Here is an 18,867-nt window from a genome sequence, read left to right as displayed (position 1 = left end):
TACGCATGCATCGGGATCGAGATTCAGAAGAATTGCATACTCTCGGGAGACGAAAATTTTGCTCCGATTAAAAATAAAGTTTAACTAGTTAGTTAAAATGTCAGGAGATATTCAAGAGAGGAGAATGGCAGAAGGTCAAACACACATTCAGGCTGCTGAAAAGTAGTATGTTTCATTTATTCTTATAGGCTTTAATTTGAAGTCAAAGTGATGTATTTTAGGCCAATGTCATGAGATGATTCACAGGGTTTTGACACAATATGAGCAAATTGTTATATATAGTATATATATACCAATTTGCTCATGTATTGTGTCAAAACGCTATGAGATGATTTGACTTTTAACAAGTTAACATTTTACAATATTTTATAAGCTTTTAGAATACCGTCTACCCGGATAAATTGGAATTTGGGAGACCAGCTGATTGTTTTCAATATAGACGAAGTTGATATTTTTCAAAAGTACTTTCATTCAGTTTGGAAAATTAAAACGTATATCGCAGCCGGCGCCCCCCCCCCCTAAAATTTTCCAATTTAAGGTAAATCGTGGTATCTTTGTTTAGAAAAATGTACTAAACGATCAAAGAGGCAATAATTACTTCCACTCCTGGAGAAATAAATGACAAAATCTTTTAATTTCTTGAATTACTTGGGAGAACTTAATTTTTTCCAAAATCCCTTAAAATTTGCATCATTTTACTAATTTCACTTATTAAAAGTGATAGAAAATAGTACAAATTACTTGAACAGGAGACATATTTCAAGCCCAATAAAATCTGTAAAATCCAGAAGCTTCCGGGGGCTTCGCCCCCTGGGCCCCCACCAGGGCTTTGCCACCAGACCCCCTGCCTCATAAAGTGGCACTCCCAATAACCACAATTCCTGGATCCACCCCTGTATGGTGTGACCGTTGGACCGAGCGAAGCATGAAATAGTCATTGGCGTGTCCCAAGTGATAATCATAATTCCGTTAAGTACAGTAGATTGTGATTCATTTAAAAATATATGAAATTTTCGTTACGCTAAACACCCAGTATTGAGTAACATCTCTTTATTATATAGCTAATAAATAGTCTATTATAAAAGCTAGAGAATGTTAGCGTTCAATATCCTGAGAATTTGCATTGCGTAAATTGTGTGTGGCTGAAACATTCTGAGTATGAGCGTTCAATATTGACCTTACCATAACAACGTAAACAAGCCAAAATGGCAGACGACGGTCCTCCGAATCTGACAGAGCCGGTATTTGATATTTACTTACAGTCTATACGAAAGTTTTTTGGACCACACAGGACATTCGGTCCTGTGTAATCAATGAACACACCGGACCGAACCAAATTTTGTCAGACCGAAAAACCTAATGTAAAAAAGAGAAACACGTGAAAATGCAAAACCAAGGAAATCTTATTTATTATACTAGTAATACTATACCAGGGATCCCTCCCGCATAATACTTTAGACGGTCCATGCGGTTTAATCACATTCATTTACGTATTTGGATTTGTGTGATATTTTTTACTTATAACAAACATTTAATTGACTCCGCGTCAAAATAATAAAGCTTAAAACCGAATACTGAGACATCGGACATTCCGGTCCGGTGTAAAAAATGACACATCGGACCTGAGGCATTGCATATCGGTCAGGTCCGACGGTCCGATGTCTTTCGCATAGACTGTACTTAAACAAAACCCTGGGTGATTGAACGTCATGTATATTAATTAAAAATTTTCAATGTGAATAAATAATTTTGAGAATTTTCCCGATCTAATGGGATCGAGACCCAATGTAGTGACAGCCCTGAGAACTGGTCCTCTCAATCTGCATGAATATAGATTCTCCAACCTTGATGACCTTCGTGAATCAGTTAAACCATTATGAAAACAAATCATTATAAACTCAGTAAGCTGTAAATTTGCTTATTTATTTGCTTATATGTATATATGATTTCATCTTAACCACATTTTAATGCAAAGAAAACGAGAAAATGTACTATGGGAATTTTTTTTATATTTCAAAATAAGTGATCTGCACAAAAATGAACTGTTGCAAAATTTGACAAATATTCAGATCCAGGCAAACATCATGACTGTGCACCCTGCAATCAAATTACCATTTGTATTTTTATGCCCCCCTTTGAAAAAGAGGGGGCATATTGTTTTGCACCTGTCGGTCGGTCTGTAGACCATGTGTTGTCCGCTCAATATTTTGAGAACCATTCACTTGATGATAATGATATTTCATATGTGGGTTAGTTATGAGTAGAAGAGGATCCCTATTGTTTTTCAGGTCAAAAGGTCAAAGGTCAAGGGTCAATCTACTCTGGACATAGGAATATAATGTCCGCTCAATATCTTTAGAACCCTTTGCTTGAAAGACATCAAACTTGGCACACTGGTACATCCTAAGGAGTAGATGACCCCTATTGAATTTGAGGTCATATGGTCAAAGGTCAAGGGTCAAACTGGGCATAGGAATATACTGACCATTCAATGTCTAGAGAACCCTTTGCTTGACAGACATCAAACTTGGTACGCCAGTACATCTTCAGAAGAAGATGACCCCTATTGATTTTGAGGTCGTGTAGTCAAAGGTCAAGGGTTAAACTGTACATAGGAATATACTGTCCGCTCAATATCTTAAGAACCCTTTGCTTGACAGACATCAAACTTGGTACACTGGTACATCTCCAGGAGAAGATGACTACTAATTATTTTAAGGTCACATGGTCAAAAGTCAAGGGTCAAATTGGACATAGGAATATACTGTCCGTTCAATATCTTGAGAACCCTTTAGTTGGCAGACATCAAACTTGGTACACTGGTACATCTTCAGGAGTTGATGACCCCTATTGATTTTTAGGTCACATGGTCAATCCACTCTTGACATAGGAAGATATTGTCTGCTCAATATTTTGAATTGATGATACTACTCTCAATTAAATGATGTGTGTGTTTATAACCCTTTTCAATTTTGCACCATGGGGGGCATATGTGTTTTACAAACATCTCTTGTTTATTATTTGTTCTTATTATATTAAATTCATTTTCCTTAAGTTTTGAAAGTATAAAATACCATTTAGAAGAAAACCTTGCATTGTCATAGTTGACCTTTTTAGTCATTCCGTCAAATATTTGATATAACACTCACCAATCTACTGTAACAGTGTAGGGGTGAAATAATATTTTTTTTCTTACAGCATGAAAACTTCCTTTTTTAAATGGAAACCTGACTTGGATAGTGCTGCCTCAGAGTATACAAAAGCTGGTAATTACAATGAACCCTGTACAATTTGTCAGAGAAAAGTCATTACGTTATAGTATGGGATAGATATGATGATTATAAGATACCTTGAATATGTAAATACCAGTATAAATGAACTTGTCCAAAAAACTCTTTTGAGTACCATTTCTATCTAATTTTATCAAATGATGCATGAACCATATAAACTATTGTAGCTATATTCAATTAGCATAGAATTAAATCTACATTTGATCAAATATTGAAACTAAAGTTTCTAGAAAGACAGATATAATCAATTAAACATTTTGATATATCATGATATTTGCAATGTATATATGTATTTAATGCTGTCATTGCAACTTATATTTATAAAAACGTGATCCAAGTTTAGCACATTTTGTCAATCCGGTTAAAATTTAGTTAATTTTAATTAGTTTTGTTTAATGTTTACATTACAGCCACATGTTTTAGAAATGCCAAAGCATTTAAAGAGGCAAAAGGTGCATTTCTGAAAGCTGCTGATGTACACAAACAGATGAATGCGTATCCTTTTTTACCTACTTGTACAGGTACATGTATATATATGTTATAGTACACATGCACTTATACTGCTGTTTTGTCATACATTATATACCATCAGAAGAGCTACCTTAATTAGATAGAGTAAGCCTTTTGTTATATAAAGGGAAATTGGGCTTATACAATCATGTAATGTTAATTTTCAACAAAACATTTCTTATCATGGAGTTGCATTTTATCTGTGTTTGGCTTAACAGATTTTAAGTATATTCCATGCAGCCAAGTAAGTTACTAGTATATTCCTTCTTTTTATCTACTTTCATTTATTGGTTATGTTTTTGCTGACAAAAATAAAATATATAAATTTAAATGTACAGAATGAACACATTTATATGGACGTATTGTATTTTTATATGGACAAGTTTGACAAAGAAGTATATATAACATAAGTGTGTGCCATTGAAGGATGATAGAGCAAGCAGGTTTGTTATGTAAGGAGTTTAAGGACGTGGAAGGATGCGTGAATTTGCTGGAACATGCAGCGGATCTATTTCACCAGAATGGGACAGCTGACACTGCAGCTTTAACTCTGGATAGAGCAGCCAAGTACTGGATTAAAATCTCTCTCTCTCTCTCTTTCTCTCTCTCTCTCTCTCTCTCTCTCTCTCTCTCTCTCTCTCTCTCTCTCTCAACATTTTGAAAATGAAATTTTAAAAAACCCAGATTTCAGCATTTTTAACCATTTCAATAGGTAACTCTTAACTGTGATACATGTGTTTCTTGTATAAATTGGTAAAGATAAGTGTCTTCTTTGAGATTCAAATGTAGGACCACCTGCACACTATACATAGATCTACCGTCTCCAGTTATCAATGTACCCACTCTTTATTGCACATATAAAGATGATGCACATGTTTCTTGTACATTTTTAGAATTGTATAGTTGATACATTTGTGTTTATTTTGTACATTATAGATCTATAGAATTGAACTATCCTGGAAAAGCAGCTGAGTTGTATGACAAAGCTTGTAGTGTATCAGAGGTAGGGATGCTCAGTGAGGAATGAATGGATTTGTGCAGATATTTGAAAGTAGTCAAGCAAGAAGGGAATGGAGCGGTAGAAATGCGAATCAATTGTGACAAGTTGCAACACTTTTTTTTTATCATTGTCTAGTGCATCTTTTCATGCACCTAGAATGAAAATTTGGTGGCACATAGTTTTATCCATCTGTCTTTGCCAAAAAACAAATATTGGTCACACCTTGTGGAGTCAGTTACACAAAAGTTGATTAGAATTACTGGACAGTAAAAAAAATCTAGTTACCTGTAGTACTGTATGCCCGGCAGCTGTAAGAGTTAATAGGAAGTTAACTCCAGCAGGGGTCTGACTCAAAGTTAGAGGTGTTTTAGATAGGTTTATTTTTGTGGCATACTGTTCCTAATGATGTCTTGTTAGACAGTTTTGTAGATTTTACATTGAACTTTGATCCACTTATCAAACACTGATATAATTAATCACTTTTAAGTGCATGCTCATGACATTGATTTCTGACCCATTATTGAAATCTGCACTTAACGAAGAGAACTTCAGAAGTCTGTAAGGATGTTATACTTTTGACACGGACTTTTCACTACTTAATGCTGAGTGTGATGACCTTATGCCCATTATATTGATTTTTTACCCATTTACTGAAACCTGTGACATTGTTTGTTACTCTGGGCTAGTAGAGAGCAGTCTGTGATATTTAGTGGGTGTAATCCTTGTGACGAGGCCCTTCATTCCTAATGTCAAATTATGAGAAATGATGATCATGGTTATGTCAAGGATTGGAGTATGAACAAGATGTGTTTGTGAAACACTATGCCCCAGTGGCAACAAACAAATGAATGGTCTCGTCACAAGGAATATACATGTATATACAATATATTAAAGCGTTACCTTAAATAGGTCAGGATTTTTTGCACAGGTTAACTTTCCTTAAAAGTAGGTAAAACATGTAGGAAGCAAAAAAAAGATTTTGTCACAAGGGGTGCACATCTAAACAATGAGAGCCCTACTACTGACCATTCAAAACTTATGAGCAAGGTTATTAGTTTTGGACAGAATGGCAGACAGGACAAAAACAGTTATGTCCTCCGATCTTCAGTTTTTAGGAGCATAAAAATTGCTTTTAAAATGTCAGCATGATTTAAGTTGATATTATCTACATGTATATTGTTAACTGTACTTTATATGTAAAGTTAGTATGATTTACAATTTACATCGTTAATCATTGCAGTTGGATGATAAGTCCAGACAGTGTGCAGAATTTGCAGGAAAAGCCGGGAGATTGTTCGTCAGAGCAGAAAAGTAAGAGCACTGGGGTACATGTTTTGTATTATAGGACTCCGTAAACATGGATTGATGTTACTTACACAAGCTTCTGAGAGAATTCCTAGGCATATATACATGTATGTACATGTATTTGACTCAATGCAATATATGGACTAAACAACTTATATCTGGGGTCATATTTACATGAACAGTTCTTTGTCATGTAAATGTCCATATAAACGGTCATAATACATAAGAATGTGGTGTTAAATTATTTGGTTGACCGGTTTCAACCGAGGGGCAGCCATCATCAGGATGACTAGTTTTGACAGTGGGCAGTCGTTATCATTTTCTCATCAGGCTCTGATGACGATCGCCCCACTGTGGACTAGTGGGCAGTCGTTATCATTACCTCATCAGGCTCTGATGACGATCGCCCCACTGTATAAACCAGTCAACCAAATAAATTCAACACTGCATTGTCACGATGTGTTGCTGATCTGTTTTATTTCTTATTTCTAATGATGAAAAAGGTCAATCGTAAAACAAAAGTCAAGCTGTATTGTACAGTTGTGTCATTAAGCACATGCTAAGCAGGCTGTTACTTTGACTTGATTGTTTGCATTGCAGGTATGATTTAGCAATTGAGGCCCTTAAAAGAGAAATTGAGTTCCATCACCAGACTGACAACTTCCCGATGATAAACAGAGTTATCCTGGGAGTAGTAATGGTGTATCTTCAGAATGGGGACCCTGTGGCTGCCGAGAACTTCTTCACAACAGCATCAAAGTAAGATGCAGACTAATACAAGTCCTTACTACCAACAAAAGGAAATGTTGCTACATTTTATTATAATGATATTGATATCAACTATTAATGAAAATACTTTAATTATTCTTTATGACATATGGTTTATTTATCTAACCAAGGGTTCTGATCTCCTTCTCTTATGTTCCAAAAATGAAAGTAGCAGATCAGATTTTTTTCCAGATCTATTTATAACATGACTTGCATGTCAAGTTTATTAGTCCTCTCTACAACAAATGATAGTATCTGGTGGTTTTATTGAGCAGATCTCTCTATATATTCTAATTTTACAGTTCTGAGACAGGAGAAGATACATGTAAGTTTATTCAGGGGACAGATAATTATATATCTTAATTTTACAGTCGTGGGACAGGAGAAGACAAATTTATTCAGGAAACATATATATATTTTAATGTTACAGTTGTGGGCAGATGATCAGTTTATTCAGGGGATAGAGATATATTTTTGATTTTACAGCTGTAGGACAGATATATTTTTAATTTTACAGTCGTGGGACAGGAGAAGATGAGTTTATTCAGGGAGCAGATGAATTAATTAGAGCTTTTAATGATGGCGATGAAGATGCTGCCCGAGAAATACTGTCAAAACCCTTCGTCAAATTTATGGATAATTGTGTAAGTAGACAGGATAGAGAGACAGAATAGTATAAGTAGACAGGATAGAGAGACAGAATAGTGTAAGTAGACAGGATATAGAGACAGAATAGTGTAAGTAGACAGGATAGAGAGACAGAATAGTGTAAGTAGACAGGATATAGAGACAGAATAGTGTATGTAGACAGGATATAGAGACAGAATAGTGTAAGTAGACAGGATAGAGAGACAGAATAGTGTAAGTAGACAGGATAGAGAGACAGAATAGTGTAAGTAGACAGGATAGAGAGACAGAATAGTGTAAGTAGACAGGATAGAGAGACAGAATAGTGTATGTAGACAGGATAGAGAGACAGACAAGTGTAAGTAGACAGGATAGAGAGACAGAATAGTGTAAGTAGACAGGATAGAGAGACAGAATAAAGTGTAAGTAGACAGGATAGAGAGACAGAGTAAAGTGTAAGTAGACAGGATAGAGAGACAGAATAAAGTGTAAGTACAGACAGGATAGAAAGACAGACTAGTGTAAGTACAGACAGGATGGAGAGACAGAATAGTGTATGTAGACAGGATATAGAGACAGAATAGTGTATGTAGACAGGATATAGAGACAGAATAAAGTGTAAGTAGACAGGATATAGAGACAGAATAGTGTATGTAGACAGGATATAGAGACAGAATAGTGTATGTAGACAGGATATAGAGACAGAATAAAGTGTAAGTAGACAGGATAGAGAGACAGAATAGTGTATGTAGACAGGATAGAGAGACAGAATAGTGTAAGTAGACAGGATATAGAGACAGAATAGTGTAAGTAGACAGGATAGAGAGACAGAATAAAGTGTAAGTAGACAGGATAGAGAGACAGAGTAAAGTGTAAGTAGACAGGATAGAGAGACAGAATGAAGTGTAAGTACAGACAGGATAGAGAGACAGACTAGTGTAAGTACAGACAGGATAGAGAGACAGAATAGTGTAAGTAGACAGGATAGAGAGACAGAATAGTGTAAGTAGACAGGATAGAGAGACAGACTAGTGTAAGTAGACAGGATAGAGAGACAGAATAGTGTAAGTAGACAGGATATAGAGACAGAATAGTGTAAGTAGACAGGATAGAGAGACAGACTAGTGTAAGTAGACAGGATAGAGAGACAGAATAAAGTGTAAGTACAGACAGGATAGAGAGACAGACTAGTGTAAGTACAGACAGGATAGAGAGACAGAATAGTGTAAGTAGACAGGATAGAGAGACAGAATAGTGTAAGTAGACAGGATAGAGAGACAGACTAGTGTAAGTAGACAGGATAGAGAGACAGAATAAAGTGTAAGTACAGACAGGATAGAGAGACAGACTAGTGTAAGTACAGACAGGATAGAGAGACAGAATAGTGTAAGTAGACAGGATAGAGAGACAGAATAGTGTAAGTAGACAGGATAGAGAGACAGACTAGTGTAAGTAGACAGGATAGAGAGACAGAATAGTATAAGTAGACAGGATAGAGAGACAGAGTAAAGTGTAAGTAGACAGGATAGAGAGACAGAATAGTGTAAGTACAGACAGGATAGAGAGACAGAATAGTGTAAGTAGACAGGATAGAGAGACAGAGTAAAGTGTAAGTAGACAGGATAGAGAGACAGAATAGTGTAAGTACAGACAGGATAGAGAGACAGAATAGTGTAAGTACAGACAGGATAGAGAGACAGAATAGTGTAAGTACAGACAGGATAGAGATACAGAATAGTGTAAGTAGACAGGATAGAGAGACAGAATAGTGTAAGTAGACAGGATAGAGAGACAGAGTAAAGTGTAAGTAGACAGGATAGAGAGACAGAATAGTGTAAGTACAGACAGGATAGAGAGACAGAATAGTGTAAGTAGACAGGATAGAGAGACAGACTAGTGTAAGTAGACAGGATAGAGAGACAGACTAGTGTAAGTAGACAGGATAGAGAGACAGAATAGTGTAAGTAGACAGGATATAGAGACAGAATAGTGTAAGTAGACAGGATAGAGAGACAGAATAAATTGTAAGTAGACAGGATAGAGAGACAGACTAGTGTAAGTACAGACAGGATAGAGAGACAGACTAGTGTAAGTACAGACAGGATAGAGAGACAGAATAGTGTAAGTAGACAGGATAGAGAGACAGAATAGTGTAAGTAGACAGGATAGAGAGACAGAATAGTATAAGTAGACAGGATAGAGAGATAGAGTAAAGTGTAAGTAGACAGGATAGAGAGACAGAGTAAAGTGTAAGTAGACAGGATAGAGAGACAGAGTAAAGTGTAAGTAGACAGGATAGAGAGACAGAATAGTGTAAGTACAGACAGGATAGAGAGACAGAATAGTGTAAGTAGACAGGATAGAGAGACAGACTAGTGTAAGTAGACAGGATAGAGAGACAGACTAGTGTAAGTAGACAGGATAGAGAGACAGAATAGTGTAAGTAGACAGGATATAGAGACAGAATAGTGTAAGTAGACAGGATAGAGAGACAGAATAGTGTAAGTAGACAGGATAGAGAGACAGAATAAAGTGTAAGTACAGACAGGATAGAGAGACAGACTAGTGTAAGTACAGACAGGATAGAGAGACAGAATAGTGTAAGTAGACAGGATAGAGAGACAGAATAGTGTAAGTAGACAGGATAGAGAGACAGAATAGTGTAAGTAGACAGGATAGAGAGATAGAGTAAAGTGTAAGTAGACAGGATAGAGAGACAGAATAGTGTAAGTACAGACAGGATAGAGAGACAGAATAGTGTAAGTAGACAGGATAGAGAGACAGAGTAAAGTGTAAGTAGACAGGATAGAGAGACAGAATAGTGTAAGTACAGACAGGATAGAGAGACAGAATAGTGTAAGTACAGACAGGATAGAGAGACAGAATAGTGTAAGTACAGACAGGATAGAGATACAGAATAGTGTAAGTAGACAGGATAGAGAGACAGAATAGTGTAAGTAGACAGGATAGAGAGACAGAGTAAAGTGTAAGTAGACAGGATAGAGAGACAGAATAGTGTAAGTACAGACAGGATAGAGAGACAGAATAGTGTAAGTAGACAGGATAGAGAGACAGAATAGTGTAAGTAGATGGGATAGAGAGACAGAATAGTGTAAGTAGACAGGATAGAGAGACAGACTAGTGTAAGTAGACAGGATATAGAGACAGAATAGTGTAAGTAGACAGGATAGAGAGACAGAATAGTGTAAGTACAGACAGGATAGAGAGACAGAATAGTGTAAGTACAGACAGGATAGAGAGACAGAATAGTGTAAGTAGACAGGATAGAGAGACAGACAAGTGTAAGTAGACAGGATAGAGAGACAGAATAGTGTAAGTAGACAAGATAGAGAGACAGAATAAAGTGTAAATATAGACAGGATAGAGAGACAGAATAGTGTAAGTAGACAGGATAGAGAGACAGACTAGTGTAAGTAGACAGTATAGAGAGACAGAAAAAAGAAGGAATTTGTCACATTCAGAAGGAAAGAGAATTCTGCATACTTCAACCACATGTCATAAAATCAAATAATCATTCTCGAGTTAGATTTTATGAATTACAACAGTACTTGGTAAAATTTTATCAGTTTTCATGATGTTTAATTTTAAAAAATCTTTCAGTGTATTCTCATTCTCCCTTACGGAGGTATGCTACACCAGAGAAATTTGATATCGATGAAAAGTGGTGGATATGTACAACAATATTTTGAAATTGAAATTTTTTTAATTTACTTTATTTAGTCAAAAAATGCAGTTTTAGTTGAAAGCAATTTGAAAAAGATTCAAATTCAGTTCAGCAGTCGACGTGCTAACCTACTCAGCTAGGCAATGACTTTTTAAATGAATAGACAAATATTGCTAATATTTATATTTTCATCCATGTTTTAAAAGGAAGTCAGCCATTATGACAATGTAGAGAACCTCCTTAAATGATCAAGTTAAGTTGATTGAAAGTTTAAAAACTTTCTGTTTTTAAATAGTTTGCCAAGATTGCTCGTGGACTAGTCATTCCAGCAGGAGGAGGTGGCAGGGTGGGTGTGGTCAAAAATGCATCTGCCAATGAAATCCAAGATCAAGGGGCACAGTTAGCGGATGATGACTTGGAAGATGGAGGACTATGTTGATGATAAGGACTTGATAAAGATAAAAGTAAATTATGATTTTATGCAGTTATCTGAGTAACTATCATATACAGGGAAATATTCACCCCTGCTCCTTTCGCCCTCATTGTCAGTGAGTGAAAGACTGGGCGAATATGAATTTATTCCATTATTTTCAATATATACATGAGCTTCATTGACTACTGTTAATACTGATGAAACATAATGCATATATCACTTTTCAGTAGTATTTAGTTGAAAAGGACTAAATTTGATGATAGTATTTATTTAGCACCCCCAAGTTAGAATTCCTGCTGCTGGGAATATTCTAGTTTTGTGTTTTGTAGACCAGTCCTGAGAGAGTATGAATGAATACAATACTCACAAGGGTGGAGATAAAATAATGTCTCACAATTTTAATTTATTTAATAATATGCTCATTCATATTATATTAGTAAGTTTACAATGCACAGTAATTTTTTAGACAAATTTTTAAATTCTGACATATTAATAAAATTTTGGATATATTCAAAATCCAGGAAAACTTGAATAAAGGAAAGATGTTATAGTGAATAGGAATTAATGAAGTTTTGATCGATCTTCGAGGTTGTGTACAGTCAACTTTAATTTATAATGTATTTTTTTTAAGTAGTTGTTAATAGTACAGGCATGGTTTTTTTATTATATTCATTGTATTTATCACCATTGAATGAATAATTAGATATCCATGCATATCTAGATTTATCTCCATCAGCAAATTTTTTATTGTTTATTGTGTCAGTATAATTGTATAGAAATCACGTAACTGAAGTGCAATAAATTTTGTGATGTTATGCATGTATTTTTGAATGTTATCTTACTGAAATAATTTAAAAGTGGTGGCAGGATATCCACTTTATAAATATGAGCTGAGCCCTTGTGATCCACAGTGATGACGTTGTATACAGTGATATCACACCTATACCCTGAGGGTTAGGAGCGATGCATTTAGACTCCCTTTAAAATACCAAGCTGGGAGTCACTATGGGAATATTGGACCCCCTTTAATTTGTATTTTCTTTGAAGAGAGAGTATAGCTCATTTTGGTGAATATTTTCTCTCACCCCAAATCAGCTTATTGCCTTCTAATATTATAATCATTGAATGATATTCATCAACTTTGAAATGATTGCATGTTTGTTGATACACTAGGAGATATGTAGCAGATTGTTGAATTTTTGTCCAGGAAGGAAAAATTTGAAGATTTTAGGCCTGATTGTTTTAAACTTCGAAATAAAATGCAGATAAATGCATAAGATTATTGATTTTTACAGGAAATGACTTATAGGAGTCTTTTAGACTCATTTTGATTCTTTAAACATTCTTGATGTCTCCCCTCTTTCAAGGGGAAACATATTGTTTTTGTACTTTCTGCCTGTCCATCCATCCGTCTGTCTGTCACAAAATCTTGTGAACGCTTCTCCTCCTATATGGCTCATTGGATAGACTTGAAACTTTGTACAATGTTCATTGCCATTTGTAGATGTACATTTGTTGGGACAGGAGGATCCAATTATTCTCCTAAAGGTTACAGTGGATCTAAGAGGGGTGGAGGGTGTAAAATAGCTTGTGAACACTTCTCCTATATGGCGTATTGGATAGATTTGAAACTCTGTACCGTATATACTCGCCTATAGGTCGGTTCTCCTATAAGTTGGTTGTATATTTTGTAGGCTATTTTGGAGGGATTTGCCATTGACCCGCTTATAAGTTGGTATAACTTCTTTCTGGAATCAGTTGACAATTTCTAACGTTTTCACCTCTGTTTCATTGACAAATAATATTTTGTGAAATGCGCAAATATTTATTCATTTTCTCAACAAATCATTTTCAATAACAAACACTTAAGATGAATAAAATCATAAGATATGTAAATACTTGTACTTTATGCTTAGAATACATGAATAATATAATATGTCATGTCAATGTTAATCATGATAATTGTCGGAGTACGAACTTGTTTAAAAAATACTCTCCATCTCGCTGTCCAGAAAAATGCTAATCTTCTTAGGATTCACCCATAAGTCGGATATAGTTTTGGACCAATTTTTAACTCTAAAAAATCTTACATTATAGGCGAGTATATATGGTTCATTGCCATTTGTAGATGTGCATATTGTTGGGACAGGAGGATCCAATTGTTTTCCTAAAAGTTATAGTGGATCTAAGAGGGGAGGGGGATGTTAAGATAGCTTGTGAATGCTTCTCCTCCTATATGGCTTATCTGATAGACTTCAAATTTTGTATGATACATGTACCTCAATTCCATTTGCAGATGTGCATATTGTAGGGACAGGAGGATCCAATTGTTGTCCTTAAAGTTATAGTGGATCTGAGGGGTGGAGGGTGTAAAATAGTTAGTGAACATGCACTTCTCGTATGTGGCTTATCGGAGTTCATATTGTCTATGTTCCTGCTCATGTTTTCTCCTTCATACCATTCAGTACATTAAAGGGAGGAGGTTTCATTTGGAGCACTTCCAATTTTGGAAGCTGGGAAGACATTTGTTTTTCATAAAAACAATCTCTAGTTAACAAAATGACCTTTACTATCCCTTTAAAAAAATCCCTTCCATTAAGAACTATTCAGATTTGAGGGATGCCATTACACCCCCATTTGAATGTCTTAAAACAACTATTTGATGCATGTAGTGACTGAGTCATATCTTTATTTGTGTTTAATGGTTTCACAAAGTACTATGCAAATGGATCCCTCACAACCCACGTTAACGGCCACGGTAAAAATGCAATTGCCTCTAGGTTGAGGTTTATATTCTTATACAGCCAACATTTTCATATCACTAGCCGGCACATCCTCATTGGCATATGATATCCAACAAACTCGTTACCTTCACTTCTATTGCAAGGGGCTTGATGTAGGAATGGGCACTTGTCTTGGGTATGACGAGGCGCCGGGATGGGGAATCAAACGTGGATTGCGAAGCAAGCATCTTAACCATTACCGGTAGGCTACCATGAATGGTCTCTAGATAGTAAAAAAATCAACATGAAAAAACACACTACTTAGTGTGAAGTATGGTGTAGTATGTCCTCGCTGGCGCTACCATCGTAATCTCATTTATGGCTGTTAATACCTTTGGACTATTAAATATGAAATAAAAAAAAAAAATACACCCAATTTCATTTAGAATATTATTTTCATTTCATTGTGTAGAACTATTGATATGAAAAAAGCAAAATAGATCAAAATTTGCAGACTCAAATTCAGATGACAACGATGCAGTATGGAATCATGGGAAATATTCAGTAATTTAACAAGACGCCCACACGCCTTAATCATCGGTCACCTGAATGCTAGTTAATAGTATCACTATTCACAAGGGATATGAAATCTAAAAAATCCCTGTTCTGAGTATCTGATCTAAATTCTAATATTCAGCAACAGTATAAAACAAGATGCGTTCTTTAAACTTTAATGTCCTCAAAAGTGCATACAATGATGAAAGGCTTTACATGATATAATATATGTATTAACATTAAATGATATGACTAATTTGGACCCATCCTAGAGTCAAAACCCTGGGTTGTTAAATTCACCATTTTTTTGTACATCCTTTTCTGCTTTTCCTAAATATGCATTAGATTTTATACTGTATTAGCAAACTTAAAGAAGTCTTCCAAATCATTATAATAAATTTGACACCACCCTGAAACCAAACCCTTACCCCCAAGGATCATGAAATTTATAATTTTGGTAAAGGACTATCTACAATGTACTCCAAAATATCCATTTAGTTTCAATTTAGTATCAATAGCACTAAAGAAGATGTTATTTTTAAGTGTTTTACACATAAACACTATAAACTAAGTTCGGCCCCACCCTGGGATCAGAAACTCTACCCCGGGATCATGAAAATTACAATTTTGGTAGAGCTCCTCCTGCTCTACATCACTATGTAATTAGTTTTTCTTGCACATGTGTGGTAGAGAAAAAGATTTTTGAAAATTGGTCAATTTTTGGCAGTTTTTGCCCCACCCCTAAGGCCCAAGGAGTGCAGGAGTCCTGAAATTTACAATTTATGCCCCCTCATCCCAAAGATGTCTCACCAATTTTGAAAAGAATTGGAATGGTAGTTATCAAGAAGTTAAAAATTTCTATTGTTCACACATTTAATAACTGACCATTTTGGCCCCACCCTGATACCAAAACCCTACCCCTGGGATCATCAAATTTAAGTGTTTTATTCATGAATACTATATACTAAGTTTGGCCCCGCTCCGGGGTCAGAACCCTTACCCAGGGGATCATTTACAATTTTGGTTGAGGCCAACCTGCTTTACATGGCTATGCATTTAGTTTTCTTACACATGTGCGGTTGTAGAGAAGATTTTTTTTTAAATGGTAAATTTTTGGCAGTTTTTGCTGCACCCCTAAAGCCCCAGGGGTACAGGAGTCCTGAAATTTACAATTTATGTCCCCTTGTCCTAAAGATGCTTCATACCAAATTTTAAAACAATTGGAATAGTAGGTATGAAGAAGTTAAAGATTTCTATTGTTCACACAATAACTGACCATTTTGGCCCCACCCTGATACCAAAACCCCTACCCCTGGGATCATCAAATTTACAATTTTGGTAAAGGACTACCTGTTCTTTCTAAATATCCATTTAGTTTCAATTTAGTATCCATAGAACTAAAGAAGATGTTATTTAAGTGTTCATACATAAACACTATATACCAAGTTTGGCCCCGCCCTGGGATCAGAACCCCTACCCCAGGGATCATGATATTTACAATTTTGGTAGAAGCCTGCCTGCTCTACAAATCGCTATGCATTTATTTTGGCTTACACATGTGCGGTTGTAGAGAAGGAGATTTTTAGAAATTGGGTTAATTTTTGGCAGTGTTTGCCTCGCGCCAGGGGTGTGGGAATCCTGACAATTTATGCCCCCTTTGTCCCAAAGATGCTTCATTCCAAATTTGAAAACAATTGGAATAGTAGTTATCAAGGAGAAGTTAGAAATGTTCAATTGTTAACGGACGATAACCAATTACAATAGGTCACCTGAGTTTAATCAGATAACCTAAAAACTGTCTGCGGGGAAACTAGTTACACTGTACTGAGACCCAGTTATTCTCCAAACGAGATTTCCGTCATCTCAGATATTTCCTATTAAACTATGTAGGATTGACATTGATGCATGTTGATTGGTCTTCTTGTTTCACTTGCATTCCTGCATGGGACTTCATTTATTTTGTTCATGTACTTGGGGTAAATAACCCTGAAATATTTTTTAATAATTGATTTCATATTCGTAACGGTACCTTGTTAGAGCTAATGACTGTTCAAAGGGGTACTTAGCATGAACTCCAAATGATCCTCGGTGCTTAATGATCTTCATTTGTGCCGAGCGAATGGTGAACTAGATTGTGATTTAAAAGTTCCATCGAGCTATTGTACAAATTAGAAACCTTAGTGGATATATAGTAATCAAAGTAGATCTTAATTGGTATTGTGTTTATCATTCCGGAAACCTCATAATTAGATATCTATGTAAAATAGATGGTTTGTATTTTCCATTGGGAGAATTAAGGACTACATCACTGTAAAATCGTAATTTATCTAAGATTATCTTATGAAAATCATTGATTGAAGGGAAATGCTGGTGGGGTTAAATGGGGTGTTGACCTAGAACAGTGTGTAAACACCTAATTAACCGACATCAGAATACTTAGTATTGTGAACCAATGTTGTAGAGTACTGTCTATAATGATAACGTATATTTTGAACTTCATGTCGTTTCCTATTTTTCCCTTTCCTTTTGAATTCCGCCTGGAACCGACACAGTGTTTGAGACAGAAACTTATTGCACATTGAAGTTTATCAAACTTTTCCTTACCACGTGTAGATTAATCTTAAATATCGTCTGAATAAGACTCGATCAATCAATACACAATGGGACGAGAAGTGTATAACGTTAAAAAAAGACATGCGTGGATCTAGAGGGGTAGAGGTGTTCCGGACCCCCCTCCCCCTACTCTTTTGTAAAGTATTTACCATCATGATGTATGAACCAAAAATTGAGATATTACATTCGTGCGCTAAGTAATGAGGACAGACCAGATCATAAAATTATCATGAACTAATTATTTACAAAGCGGTCTGTAAAGGAATGTGTTGATAACATTTTATTTCAGTGATTTATATAACAATTTTATTCATATTCATAGTAATAGAGAAGCCGTTTTGTCAAGTCTGAACGTTTAGCATCTGCCCCTTTACAACGTCGATACCGACAGACACAGTGACATTAGTTAATACCGACAGACATACAGTGACATTAGTTAATACCGACAGACACAGTGACATTAGTTAATACCGACAGACACAGTGACATTAGACGGACAGACACAGTGACATTAGTTGATACCGACAGACACATTGACATTAGTTAATACCGACAGACACAGTGACATTAGTTAATACCGACAGACACAGTGACATTAGTTAATACCGACAGACACAGTGACATTAGTTAATACCGACAGACACAGTGACATTAGTTGATACCGACAGACACAGTGACATTAGACCGACAGACACAGTGACATTAGTTAATACCGACAGACACAGTGACATTAGTTAATACCGACAGACACAGTGACATTAGTTAATACCGACAGACACAGTGACATTAGTTAATACCGACAGACACAGTGACATTAGACCGACAGACACAGTGACATTAGACGGACAGACACAGTGACATTAGTTAATACCGACAGACACAGTGACATTAGTTAATACCGACAGACACAGTGACATTAGTTGATACCGACAGACACAGTGACATTAGTTAATACTGACAGACACAGTGACATTAGTTAATACCGACAGACACAGTGACATTAGACCGACAGACACAGTGACATTAGTTAATACCGACAGACACAGTGACATTAGTTGATACTGACAGACACAGTGACATTAGTTGATACCGACAGACACAGTGACATTAGTTGATACCGACAGACACAGTGACATTAGTTGATACCGACAGACACAGTGACATTAGACCGACAGACACAGTGACATTAGACCGACAGACACAGTGACATTAGTTAATACCGACAGACACAGTGACATTAGTTGATACCGACAGACACAGTGACATTAGTTGATACCGACAGACACAGTGACATTAGACCGACAGACACAGTGACATTAGTTAATACCGACAGACACAGTGACATTAGTTCAGACCAG

General features: G+C 35.9%; 1 protein-coding gene across 1 annotated transcript; it reads left to right on the top strand.

Moving 5' to 3' along the window:
- Positions 1–6: 6 nt before the first annotated feature.
- Positions 7–12,433, top strand: LOC125682332 (gamma-soluble NSF attachment protein-like). The gene is made up of 10 exons (XM_056159959.1): positions 7–165; positions 3,199–3,266; positions 3,701–3,785; positions 4,027–4,044; positions 4,227–4,367; positions 4,737–4,803; positions 6,041–6,111; positions 6,706–6,864; positions 7,391–7,517; positions 11,481–12,433. Exons 1-10 carry the CDS (start codon positions 98–100, stop codon positions 11,622–11,624), a joined length of 948 nt encoding a protein of 315 aa, XP_056015934.1. The 5' UTR covers positions 7–97; the 3' UTR covers positions 11,625–12,433.
- Positions 12,434–18,867: the final 6,434 nt, after the last annotated feature.

The sequence above is a fragment of the Ostrea edulis genome, chromosome 1 (assembly GCF_947568905.1).
Source record: "Ostrea edulis chromosome 1, xbOstEdul1.1, whole genome shotgun sequence".
NCBI classification, from domain to species: Eukaryota; Metazoa; Mollusca; class Bivalvia; order Ostreida; family Ostreidae; genus Ostrea; species Ostrea edulis.
This window is presented reverse-complemented; position numbering and strand designations above follow the sequence as displayed.